General features: G+C 36.5%; 1 protein-coding gene across 4 annotated transcripts in view; it reads left to right on the top strand.

Moving 5' to 3' along the window:
- The window catches only part of LOC127799203 (probable LRR receptor-like serine/threonine-protein kinase At5g10290), a 65,231-nt gene that overhangs the window by 11,565 nt on the left and 40,885 nt on the right, over window positions 1–12,781 (top strand). For 2 of the 4 annotated variants that reach the window (XM_052333008.1, XM_052333009.1), the window contains exons 3-10: window positions 145–277; window positions 445–516; window positions 8,132–8,275; window positions 8,382–8,453; window positions 8,592–8,657; window positions 8,850–8,911; window positions 9,016–9,159; window positions 10,594–10,935. The exons of 1 other annotated variant lie outside the window; for it this stretch is intronic. In XM_052333008.1, coding sequence (XP_052188968.1) covers window positions 145–277; window positions 445–516; window positions 8,132–8,275; window positions 8,382–8,453; window positions 8,592–8,657; window positions 8,850–8,911; window positions 9,016–9,159; window positions 10,594–10,935 — 1,035 coding nt within the window. The remainder of the gene's footprint in view (window positions 1–144; window positions 278–444; window positions 517–8,131; window positions 8,276–8,381; window positions 8,454–8,591; window positions 8,658–8,849; window positions 8,912–9,015; window positions 9,160–10,593; window positions 10,936–12,781) is intronic. One more of the 4 variants, XM_052333014.1, reaches the window with a different exon arrangement.

Genomic DNA, 12,781 nt, shown 5'->3' with positions numbered 1-12,781 from the left:
TTGATATGTGTTGGACACGGTTTGATGTCAAGCTTGGTTGACCTGTTACATTTGCTTATAGCTGAGTTCTCAGAATTTATGTTGACATTCTCACTAGTTAGGTGTGATAGATAGATAGACTGTTAACCATGAAGTCTACTTCAGGGGATGCCCTCCTTGCAATGAAGAATGACCTGAATGCTTCAGCTGATCAGTTCGCTAATTGGTATCCAAATCAAGTTAATCCTTGCACTTGGGACAAAATTACCTGTGACAGTGGCAACAATGTTATTTCTGTGTAAGTAAATTTCTGGCTAATTTTTTCTTTTCTTCATTATATACAAGCTTTATGATTTTGTGAGCATTTCAGTGAGGGTATGGCTTCTGAATCAAGTCTTCATTCTTTAGTTGCTTGTCTTCTGACACTAGATATGTTGTCTGATTATGTTTATTATTTATTTGCAGATCATTGTCATCCATGGGATTTTCTGGGACTTTGTCCCCTAAAGTAGGAGTTCTGAAGACCCTTCAAACACTGTATGTTTAAATGCTGGTTACAACTAATTGTTGATGCTATCTGTGTTAATTTTAGCAATGAACTATTTTTACTGTAAGGGTTGAAGATTTGATACTAAATATCATGATGTATTTTGTATAAAACTCACTTTGAAGGTGCCTCCTGGAGGTAATTGCATAGGAAACTTTTCATAGCAAAACAAATCTTGTGTCTATTTGGATCTATGTTTTGGTTACAGGCTTTGCCACTGTTATCTAGGGTTTACTGGATTAGATTTCTTAGGCGGAATTAGACCACTCTTAACAGCGCACACTCACAGATGAAATTGAAAGAACAGATTAAAGTATCAACTAGAAATGTAAAACAGAACATAAAATTAAAGCAAACCACGGATGAGACGTCCTTTTATCCTGATTCGAATCATTCAATGAGAATGACCTACATCCAGCCTTGAAACACCCTCCGAGAGCAGTTCTATCTTTATTAGAAACGATCAGTACAGCAGCTTCCTTTCTACCCGAGTACACTCTTGATTTCTCTCCAAGATTACAAATAACTATATTTTTTTAGCCTTTCCTCTCAGAAAAATACAGAATGCACTCGCTCAAAATTGTTTCATATCAAGCGATCTACCTCTGCCCCTTATTTATAGAATGAGAGGCAGACACCCCAATTTAACTAACCGGGATTTAGATATTTCTGATTTCACCCCCCCAACTATATAAATTTACAGTTGAGCCACCGCCTATCTAATTAGCCACTTGAGATACTTGACTACTTCATTTGAATCTTAGACTTACTCTAGGAAAAACTTATCACAATTCTCCACCATTTGTCTTGAGTACAGCCCATTCTTCAACACTGATCTTGCTCTCCTTAGAACCTTCTTGAAGTACCTGATCATTTATACAAACAAACATTAAGAATATCCAAACAATGCTGTAATTTAGATATAGGAACAGCTTTGGTGAAAATATCAGCTACATTATTTTCTCCAGCTGTTGAGTTCTAACCTAGTCAAGAGGGGGGGTGAATTGACACCTTTTAAAAAACTTTAATGCAAAACTTATGCACGTATATGTATGAGAAAACAAATTTAATATAAACCAAAATTGTAGTTGAGAGTACGGGAGCACTTAAATACTAGATGGATAATATGATATCCGCCAGCTGTGCTAGTATGTGCTTAGATCCAATATACTCTTCAAATTACAACTTGGTGAAAAACATGTGATTTGAATGCACACAATAACAAGACTTTAAATAAACCAAATGGAATATTGAATGAGTACAAAGAATGATCAATTAAAGCAAATCAGAATATAATAGCCAACAAGAATGTAGGCCTTAGGATTTGGCCACACAAAAAACAAAAACAAACAAGTATAATCAAGCAAGAATAAGTAAAGAGTGAAGAGAAGAAGGACACAACGATTTATAGTGGTTCGGCCCTTATGGCTTACATCCACTACCTAAGGATTCCCTTCCTTAGGATTTTCAATCAAATCCACTATATAAAACTTTTCTTACAACCACCAAAGCCTTCACTTGGCTTCACCACCACCAAACTATTTCTGGAGTCTCACACTCACTAGTTTGGATTTTGTACGCTCTTTACAAGATAGTAGAGATTGAAAAATAGGGTTCTCTCAAAAATAATACAATGAAGTGTAGAGAACTCTCTTAGTTTTCTCTCAAGAAGATAGAGGAAAAGAAAGACTTGGAGAGAATGAGAATCTTGGCTAATGATGTAGAGAATGATAGGGCTTCCAAAAGTTATTCCAAAGCCTTCAAGAGACCCTTTTATATAGTGCTAGAGAAGGCTTTCCTTGATCAATCTCAGCCCTCCATGTGTCAAGTCTTCAAGCCAATCTCAGCCCTTCATTTGAATTCTTGATTTACCTTCTATAATCAGCTAACTTGATTGATCATCAAGATCTTTGACTTTTGTTGATCTCCAATCAGCCTTGAATGAGCAAATCAATTCCAATAATGCATGGTTGACTTTAAGGATTAAAATATCAACAAAATCCTTCATAATTCTTGCAAAATCGACCATAAATAAGAACTAATCAATTCTGACTTCTAGTTGAATCTTCAATCACCTTTGATTGTGCAATTGGCCCCTTAGCTTCCATAACAAGTATAGCTAATTTGAAATTTGAATTTAAACCTCCAAATGGTGTAAAATCCATCCAGATATTCTCAAATAATGAAGCAAATTTGTCCAATAATGAAGATATCAATTATAACTTCAAAGGCCCTTAATTGATCAAGTTTCCATACTAAAAAATGTTGACAACAAGAAGAGAATCAATTTGTGTAGCTGAATATATGCAAGATATCCTTAGAATATTCTCCCATAATGAAGATATCAATTAGCTATAATGAGGATATCAATTAGTCATAATGAGTAGGATAATTGATTCCATGATTTGAGTAGAGGATCCTTTTAATGAGATAGAATCAGCAATAAAGGAAAGTAATATCAATCAAGGTTTAACTTTCAAACCTTAATTTCCTCCATTAATGTTGAATAATAGGGCTGAATCTTTAACTTCTCCATTTGAATGCAATTCAAAAATTCTTCCATATTTAACTAAGTAAAGAAGCTTCTAAGAACCTTTAAATTTACTCCATGATTCTCTTACCATATTTAGACCAACGAGATGATGTAACCTTGATGAGTGTGCTCCACGTGGCTGCCATGTCACCAAGATGCCACATTAACAATGCCATGTCACCAAGTTACATATATGGCAACTCCATATAGTGGACTACTCCAATCTCCTCAAAAACTTCCATATAGATCTTTTGAACTTCCCATATATAAACAAGGATTCCATATACATATATCTTCTAGACTTTCCATTCCAAGAAAAACTTTCCATATATAAACAAGGATTCCATATATATATCTTCTAGACTTTCCATTCCAAGAAGAACTTTCCATATATAGCTCAAATACTCAAATTTCTAGAAAGCTCTCTAAAAACTTGTTTCCATATATAATGAAATCTCTATATAGGTATAAGAAGTTTCCATATATAACCTGTGTCATGAAATCACTAAAGAATAGCTTTGTAAGCCTTATGAAGGCTTCATGCTTTGTTAGAACATAAAATATAAATTCACATTCACACATGCCAATCATCAATCATCAAAATCTCCAGCAACTTTAATTAGGCTTACTTCCTCTTTCTCAAAGATTTCCCTAATGAAATGATACCTAACATCAATGTGTTTGGTTCTTTCATGGTGGGATTGATTCTTAGCCAAACTAATAGCACTTTGGCTATCACACATCAACTTAACCTCAACATCTCTTCCTAGGAGTTCACTAACAATCCCTCTCAACCAAAGACCTTCCTTTTTTGCTTCCGTGACATCAATATATTTAGCCTCAATAGTGGAAAGAGTCTTCCAGCTTATGGTTGAGTTCCATAACTGAAAAACATACCCGTTTGAGGATCTTCTCCTATTTAAATCTACTGCATAATGAGCATCCGTAAACCCTAAGATGTAAGGTTCTTCTTCCAGTTTTGCTCCACCATAAACCAAAGCCATGTTTAAAGTTCCTTTCACATATCTAAATGTCCATTTCACAGCATTCCAGTGAGTCTTACCCGGATTGGCCATGAACCTACTAGAAACACTCATAGCATGGGCCAAATCCGGCCTTGTATGGACCATGCTGTACATTAGGCTGCCAACTGCATTTGAGTAAGGAATCTTACTCATTTCTCTTATGCGTAATTTATCATTTGGGGACTACTCATGGGATAGTTTAAAATGATGTGCAAAGGGAACAAAAACCTCCTTTGCATCACTCATATTGAACCTACTAATCAACTTACTTAGGTAAGACTTTTGAGATAACATCAGCTGCCTTTGCTGCTTGTTTCTCCTAATCTCTATGCCTAATATCTTCTTAGCTTCTCCTAATTCCTTCATTTCAAAGGCTGATCTCAATCTCAACTTTAGATTTTGAATTTCTATGGCTGATTGACTAGCAATTAGCATATCATCTACATATAGGAGAAGATAGATAGATATTTTACTAGGCATATGCTTAAAATATACATAGCTGTCATATGCACTTCTTTTAAAACCTCGGGCTATCATAAAGGAATCAAACTTCTTGTACCATTGCCTAGGGGATTGCTTCAAACCATAGAGAGACTTCCTTAGCAAACATACTTGCTCCCTTTTCCCTCTAACCTCAAATCCCTTAGGTTGTTCCATAAGAATGTTTTTCTCTAAGTTTCCATGTAGAAAGGTTGTGGTAACATCCATTGGTTCTAGGATTAAATTTAAATGTGCTGATATGGCTAGAAGGATCCTAATTGAAGTATGCCTCACCATGGGTGAGAATACTTCATTAAAATCTATACCAGACACTTGAGTGAAGCCCCTAGCCACTAGCCTAGCCTTATACCTAGGCTTATCTTCTTTTCCAGCACCCTCTTTAATTTTGAATGAGCACTTACAGCCTACAACCATTTTCCCTAAAGGTCTATCTACCAAAGTCCAAGTTTTACTTTTCTTAAGGGAGTCCATCTCAGATTTCATGGCTTCCAGCCATTTTTGAGAGTCCTCAGAGTGCACTGCTTCTTCATAAGAAAACAGTTCTTCACCTGCTTCTACTGTTGCACTAGACAGTGCATATGACACTAAGTCTGAGAAACCATATCTCACAGGAGGTCTAGAAATTCTCCTTTGTCTATCCCTAGCTACATTGTATTTCTGGGCATTTGGCAGACTTTCAGAACTAGAGGATCCATTACTTTCCTCTTGCTGTTCTGAATCCTGATCACATGGATCATCTAGGTCCTTCAAGGTTTTCATCTTGCAGTTCTATATCTACTGCCTTTGATTTTCCACCAGTATCCGATTGATCCTTGACCTAGTCTCTAATAGTAGACCTTTCATCAAATGTGACATCTCTACTTGCCATTGTCTTAGGCATATCTGGATCCAAGTTCCAAAATTTATACCCCTTTACCCTATTAGGATATCCTATAAACAAGCACCTCCTTGCCCTTGTGTCTAATTTTCCTTGCTTAATATGAGCGTAGGCTATACATCCAAACACCCTCAAATGATCTAAACTAGGCTTGTGACCTGTCCACATCTCATAGGGAGTTTTAAAACTTATGGCAGCAGATGGGAACCTATTTATTACATAGGCTGTAGTGGCAACAGCCTCTGCCCAAAAGGATTTTGGCAATCTAGCATGAAATATCATGCATCTAACCCTCTCTGGTAAGGTTCATTTCATCCTTTCGGCTAGACCATTATGTTTTGGATTCCCTGGGGCTGATAAATGTCTTAGAATACCACTTTCATTACAAAGCTTGGTAATTATCGGTTCTAATGATTTTGATTTTGCTACATTTTTTATTTTCTATCATAGTTTTCTAGGTTTTAAAGGCCTCAAAAGTTTGATCTTTTGATTTTAATACATTCACCCAAACCGTTTTAGAGAAATCATCTATTATTGACAAGAAATACCTAGCTCCACCATGGGATAAGGTCTGTGTAGGGCCCCATAAATCAGAATGTATATATTCTAAGGGAGCCTTAGTGGAATGGATTGCTTTCTTAGGGAATTTAACTTTTACAGCTTTTCCTAAAATACATGATTCACATTTATCTAGATTTGTAACACTTCCAGCACCTAAAATCCCTTGCTTTGATAGTTCTTTAAGTCCTTGCTCACTGATATGAGCCATCCTATAGTGCCATAGCCTAGTATGTTCATAGGATTTGTTTTCTCCTACTGCTGCCTCTTCACATAATGTGGACGCTTGCAGTTCATAGATACCATTCTGAAGAACTGCCTTCATGCATATGAGTGAGCCTCTAGTTACCTTAAGAACTCCACCATCCCCTCTATAGGAGTAGCCATTCCTATCTAACTCACCAAGAGAGATCACTACAAGAGAATTAATTTTTTCCAGCGGTTTAAAAAACCGCCGGGGATAGTCAACATCACCGGCGGTTTATAAAAACTGCCGGGGATGTGTACTCATTACCGGCGGTTCATAAAAACCGCCGGGGATGTTGACTATCCCCGGCGGTTTTTGAAACCGCCGGGGATTTTGGTGTATTCCCGACACTTCTTTAAACCGCCGGGAAAAATTCGCCGGCAATGCCCCATTTTCCTGTAGTGGATTAGGTTTCTTTTTAAATCTGGAACATACCTCACAGAAGACAATGTTCTAATGGTTCCATCATGCATTTTAATTTTAATATCTCCAATTCCCATAATTTTACATTATTGGTTATTTCCTAGCAAGACCTTACCACCACTCAGATCCCTAAGGTTTAGAAACCAATCCTTATGTGGTGTCATGTGAAAGGAATAACCAGAATCTAATACCCACACTTGTTTATCTGCTGTATTAGATATAACTAGTGCATCTGAACTATCATAATCGAAGTCGCATATGGAAGTTGAGATTTCTGAATTTCCTTTTTCTTGAAATTCCCTCTTTTTCTTAGGACAATTTTGCTTAATGTGTCCCTTTTCATGGCAGTAGTAACGCTTGGATTATTTTCCTACTATTCTTGGACTTTGACCTAGATCTTACCCTTACTCTAGGGTCTCTTTTTTTTGGCCTTGATCTGAATGCAAGAACATCACCAACAGAATTCTTGCCTTCTACCTTTTGTTGTAGTTCCTTGGAGTTTAAAGCTCCTATTACATCATCTAAGTTAAGAGCGTCTCTTCCATGTTTCAAAATATCAACAAAAGTCTCATAAGATTTAGGCAAAAAATGCAGTAATACTAAGACTTTATCCTCATCATCGTATTTGACTTCTATGTTCTCAAGATCAAGGCACAATTTGTTAAAATTATCTATGTGTTCTTGCAATTTCTGTCTGATGGGATACCCAATAGTTATCCAATATTGTGACCCAATATCAATTGCTTTTAGAAATTACTAGCAAAAAACGAGAACAAACCAGGGCATTCGAGAGGCCCTCACTCTCTAGAACTCTCTACCCAAAGTGCCCGAAACCTTATACTAAATGAAATTGGTATTCTTAAGCTTAGCACAATTAATTTGTTTGTCATTGCTTGCTGAACCATGTTAAACAACTTTTCTCAAGATTTTATGTTTATATCATTCTAGCAATGTTGAACTGTGACAGTTGTAATTTATAATTCCCCTTGCTTCTTTTAACAAATAAAGTGGGGCTACAATGTTGTCATAAATCATCACATCCTTAAAAACAAGTTGCCTACTGAAGTAGCCTGTGGAGTAAAGTATGAATTTAAAGATTTTATGAGAGACAGGCAATTTTCTTTCTCTGCGTTTCTTCCTCTTTCTGGCTTGCATTTTTCAGATCAGTTCTCTGTAGTTGCATCTCACGTAGATGCTTGGCTTGCATTTTTTTAGTTAACTTCTCTGTAGTTGTATATCAGCCATTGAAGTTTCGCATTTGCCACAGAATGAACCATCTTGTACTGGACTATCACTGAACACATGGCCATCTGATATGTTATCCTGATTGTATCTCTTTCCTCTATCTAGTGATATATGAAAATAGTTCAAACTCCTCTGACCTCCCGTTAATTTGTTTAATTTGATCAACTGATACATATGGAATGAATTCACCATGCAGTTCACTGCAAGGAAATCGCATAACTGGCAAAATACCTAAAGAGTTTGGCAATTTGACAAGCTTGACTATTTTGGATCTGGAAAATAACAGTTTAACTGGTGAAATACCACCTTCTCTTGGGAATCTCAAGAATCTTCAGTTCTTGTATGTGATGTTTCTGCTTTTTATTATTGTTTGTATTAAACCTTTTACATGTCGTAGTTCATATGTTGAGGAAGTTAATTGTTGGAAGTGCATTTCCTGCAAGCAGGATTTTGAATCAAAACAATCTCACAGGGACAATCCCAGACTCACTCTCACATCTTCCAAACTTGATAAGTCTGTAAGTGATATATCAGATGTGGTTCATATCCAACTTCTCCTTCTAAAATTAGAATTATGTTTGGTTGCCCTGGGTCGGATTGTATGTTTGTGATGTTTTCCCAGCTTCTGAGAGTACAATTCAAATTCTGTCTTGCAGTCAGCTTGCTTCAAATAGTCTTAGTGGTCAAATACCCGAGCATTTATTCCAAGTTTCAAAATATAAGTACGAACAATCTTCTTGTTCTTCTTTTTCAATTGTCTAAGCTCCTGATTCAGAGCCAGCATAATTTTCAATAAGTTGATGGTTTTCTCCTTCTAAACTCTGTCCCTCTCCCTATCTCTTCCCCTCTCTCCCTTTCCTCATTCTTGTGCATATCAGCACTGAAATTGATTTAATTTATGTTGCTTACTTCAGCTTTTCAGGAAATCAATTAAATTGTGGCTTGATGTCCCAGCCTTGTGCATCTGATAGTGGTGGTAATTCTTCAGAAATTTCTGTTTGATAAACTTGGAGAAGTCTGCAACTATATATTTTTTTCATTCTTGGGCAAGCTTATCTTGTAACTTGGCTGTATTGACAGGTTCTTCACGTAAACCAAGGGTTGGAATTATAGTTGGAATTGTTGGTGGGCTTCTCGGCCTTCTTCTTCTTGGTGGCTTGCTGTTACTTCTGTGGAAGGGCAGGCATAAAGGATACAGAAGTGAAGTTTTTGTGGATGTTGCAGGTTGTGATTCTTGTTAGTTAATGAACAGATCGATTGCTAATATACCTACATTATTTACTGGTTGGGTTCAAGCTCTTTTTGATCAAATATGAATATATCCTCTAACCCCATTCGGTTATACCAAATGTTTAAAAGAATAGTTACGCGATGCCTTTTGCCTGATACCATTTCTAGAAATTCTAAACCCCGGCAGCACAGAGGTTCTACTGTGAATTTTGGTCAGCAATGTTAAGCAGTTTTAAACTGCCATTGCTGGAACCTGTTCAGTTGTTCAGATGTATTTTTATTTTTCAAAACCAGCACGATAGAGGATTACCTCATGTTTTATTTTTATTTTTAATATTGGGATTTAAGGCGTGTTGTGTTTCCATATTCTACTTGTTGGTTTCACCATCTCAACTAGGTGATGGAACACAACTATATCAATTATCTTCATTCACCACCATCTCATGAAACTTCTTCATATGAAGATGGTGTTGAAATTTCATTTCATCATTACTCCGCCAGGGGATGTTATCCACTGGCGGTCTCAAACTCGGATAAAGGAGGAGGGTTGCATTAGATAGCTGACAGCTAGCGTAAAACGTAGTCAGATCCAAATATGAATTCTAGACAAACTATTTGTCGGGGCGTAACCCGCATAGAAGTCTAGAATTCATGTAGCCGACCCCACATAGTGGGATAAAGGCTGGATATGTTGTTGTACTGGGATTCAAGGCCTAGTGACTTGGTGGCTGGTAGTGCCAGGGGTCAGTGTGGAATAATACCACCTTATATTTATGTTCACAGCTTGCAAGTTGTTGGGTGTTTGATAAGTGCAGTCAACTTGTGGAGAATATTCAGTGGTTGAAGATGGCTTTCTTCGTGGAATGACTCAAATATTTTTGGCAGTGACAAAATTGAGTGTTAAATAGAAACGCTGGTGTAAAATTTCCTGTTATAAACATGATTTTGAACTATTGCAGTTCAGTTTATTGCTTATAGTTACCTTTCTTGGTTATAATTTCTTTAGTCATTTGTGTTTGAGGGTGAGCCTTGGCAGCAATGCTAAAGTCGCTTCTTTGTGATTGGAATGTCCCGGGTTCTAGTTGTGGAAACATCTTTGCAAAGCTAGGGTAAAACTGTGAACCCTCCCCCAACCCTCACAAAGTGGGGAGCTTCATGCATCAGGGGCTCCCATCTTCTCATTTTGTGTTTGACATATTTTCGGTTGTGTATTAATTTGTAGTGGGATTAATGCTTTAGAGACAAAGGGTTATGATTGTTGTTGTGTATGAATATTAATCTCTAGCTTTTTCCTACATTAATCCTTGATGATTAAGTTTATACTTTTAGTGGCAGTTGGATTCATTTGGATGTTGTTGGGAAATCATTTTGTTGAACTTGGTTTCCTTTGAGTAATTTCCAATACATTCTCTTATCTGTCATACTCAGATGAGGTTGATAGAAGAATTGCATTTGGCCAATTGAAAAGATTTTCTTGGAGAGAGTTACAGCTAACTACAGACAACTTCAGCGAGAAAAATGTCCTTGGACAGGGGGGTTTTGGGAAGGTTTACAAAGGAGTGCTTGCAGATAATACAAAAGTTGCTGTCAAGCGGTTGACTGACTATGAGAGCCCTGGTGGAGATGCAGCCTTCCAGCGTGAAGTTGAGGTGATAAGTGTAGCTGTTCACAGGAATCTATTACGGTTGATCGGGTTCTGCACAACACCAACAGAACGCCTTTTGGTGTATCCCTTCATGCAGAACCAAAGTGTTGCTTATTGTTTACGAGGTAGTAGTTTTTTATTCGATTATCTAAATAGAAAGTGCTAATGGAAGTCTTCAGCCATGCTTTTCTTTTTCTTCAGAGTGGGGGTGGCTTTACTATAGGGTTGTGTGTTTTGTTGTTTGTTTGTGTTTTTTGGTGTGTGTGTGTGTGTGTGTGTTTTTAATACTAGTCACTACAAATGTGTGGATATATACATATTTTATGATCTTTTCCTCTTCTCTAGTGTAGTGTTTCCATTTGTAAGTAATAGCTGGTAGTTGTGATGCAGCACAATCAGGGGATTGAAACTAGCAACAAGGAATGAGAGAAAGGTAGAGTAACTAAAACAAGCTGCAATAGAAGGAGATGAAGATAAGGTCTCAAACAGCTGTCTCTTCTCTTAGAAATTTAGAAATAATTCTAGGAAAAGTTGATTGGAAACTTGAACTTTGTTGCCCTGGACTTCTGCTTGATTTTGATGTTTGTCAAAAATATTCAATCTTGGTGGTACTAAGTTGCATATTAATGTGTATAATTTAGTGTTAAAAGAAATATATGTTTCTTTGTGAGTCCCAATTCCAATTTTGTTCAATAAAATTAACTTTTTGATGTAGATGTTAGGATGGTTTGGACATATGAGAAAGAAGACCAATAGATGCACTTGTGGTGAGAGTGGATAATGGGAATAAAAAGAGGCAGAGAAAGACTAAAAGGACTTTGTGGGAAACCCTTAGGCATAATATGTGATATAATGGTCTTGCGAAAGATATGGTTATAGATAGAGATGATTGGCGAGTTAGAAATCGTATAGATGACTTGACCTAGTGACCGTTTAAGGCTTGGTGGCAGGGTGGTGTATTGTGTTTTATTCTATTAAGCTTTTCGATTCATACTTATTTTCTAGGAGTAGAATATTGAAGATGATTTCCCTCTATTTTTGTATGATAAAAAATATAGTGGATCTATACTTCACAAATTAGATACTGGGTTATTACATTGATATATTATATATCTGTAGAAACGTACCATATGTTAAGGCAGCCTTACTGGATTCGGTTTTGAGAATTTCTTTTCTTTTTTCTTTATCCTGGTAAGTGAGAACTTCTGTTTTTGCATGTCCTTGTTATGTTGTATTCATGTTCCATGTTTGTATATGTTTTTTCTGTCACCTATCTGGTTTTTGAAAAAAATCAATTATACACACAGGAAGTCTCCAACAAGTGCCTGTACTTTTACAAGTTTATTTGATTTTATTTTTCCTTATAAACATTATTTACCATAGCCATAAACACAAGTGCTTATTTCCTATATTTATGAGTTTCCAATTTTTTTTTCCATGGACCCGGACATATTTTGGTTAGAGTTGACTTCAAGTGAAGTGATCCCCTAATGTTAGCTTAATCTTTGTGCAAGATGTGATTTGGAATGGTATTAGAACTCTAGTTCCAAATTCCTGGTGGTCTTGATTTTTGTCTCATAATCATTGTCTATTTCCTAGTTATGTTTATCATTGTGTGCCTATTCTTTTTGTGTTACTGTATGACGGTTCTTTCTAATTGCCCGTTCACATGTAAAATACACATTATTGTGCCCACTCGTTAAAGCCTTAGCCTTTTGTGGTACTTGGCAGTCTTAACAGTTTCTGTAAGAAGGTTTTCTTTGAGATTATGATGATGAAAAGTTTGTGTGCAATTGTTTTCTACCTGTTGGCATAGGCTTTTAACACAAAACAGCAACAACTTAAACTTCAAGTCTGAAGTGGACAGAAGTTGAGAAAGAAGACCAGAAAATCTCTGCAAATCTGTCAACCTTTTAATTGAATCAACATGTGCTTAAATACATTCAAATGTAACAACCAAAACTATAAAAA

This window comes from Diospyros lotus, chromosome 4 (assembly GCF_014633365.1).
Source record: "Diospyros lotus cultivar Yz01 chromosome 4, ASM1463336v1, whole genome shotgun sequence".
Taxonomy (NCBI): domain Eukaryota; kingdom Viridiplantae; phylum Streptophyta; class Magnoliopsida; order Ericales; family Ebenaceae; genus Diospyros; species Diospyros lotus.
This window is presented reverse-complemented; position numbering and strand designations above follow the sequence as displayed.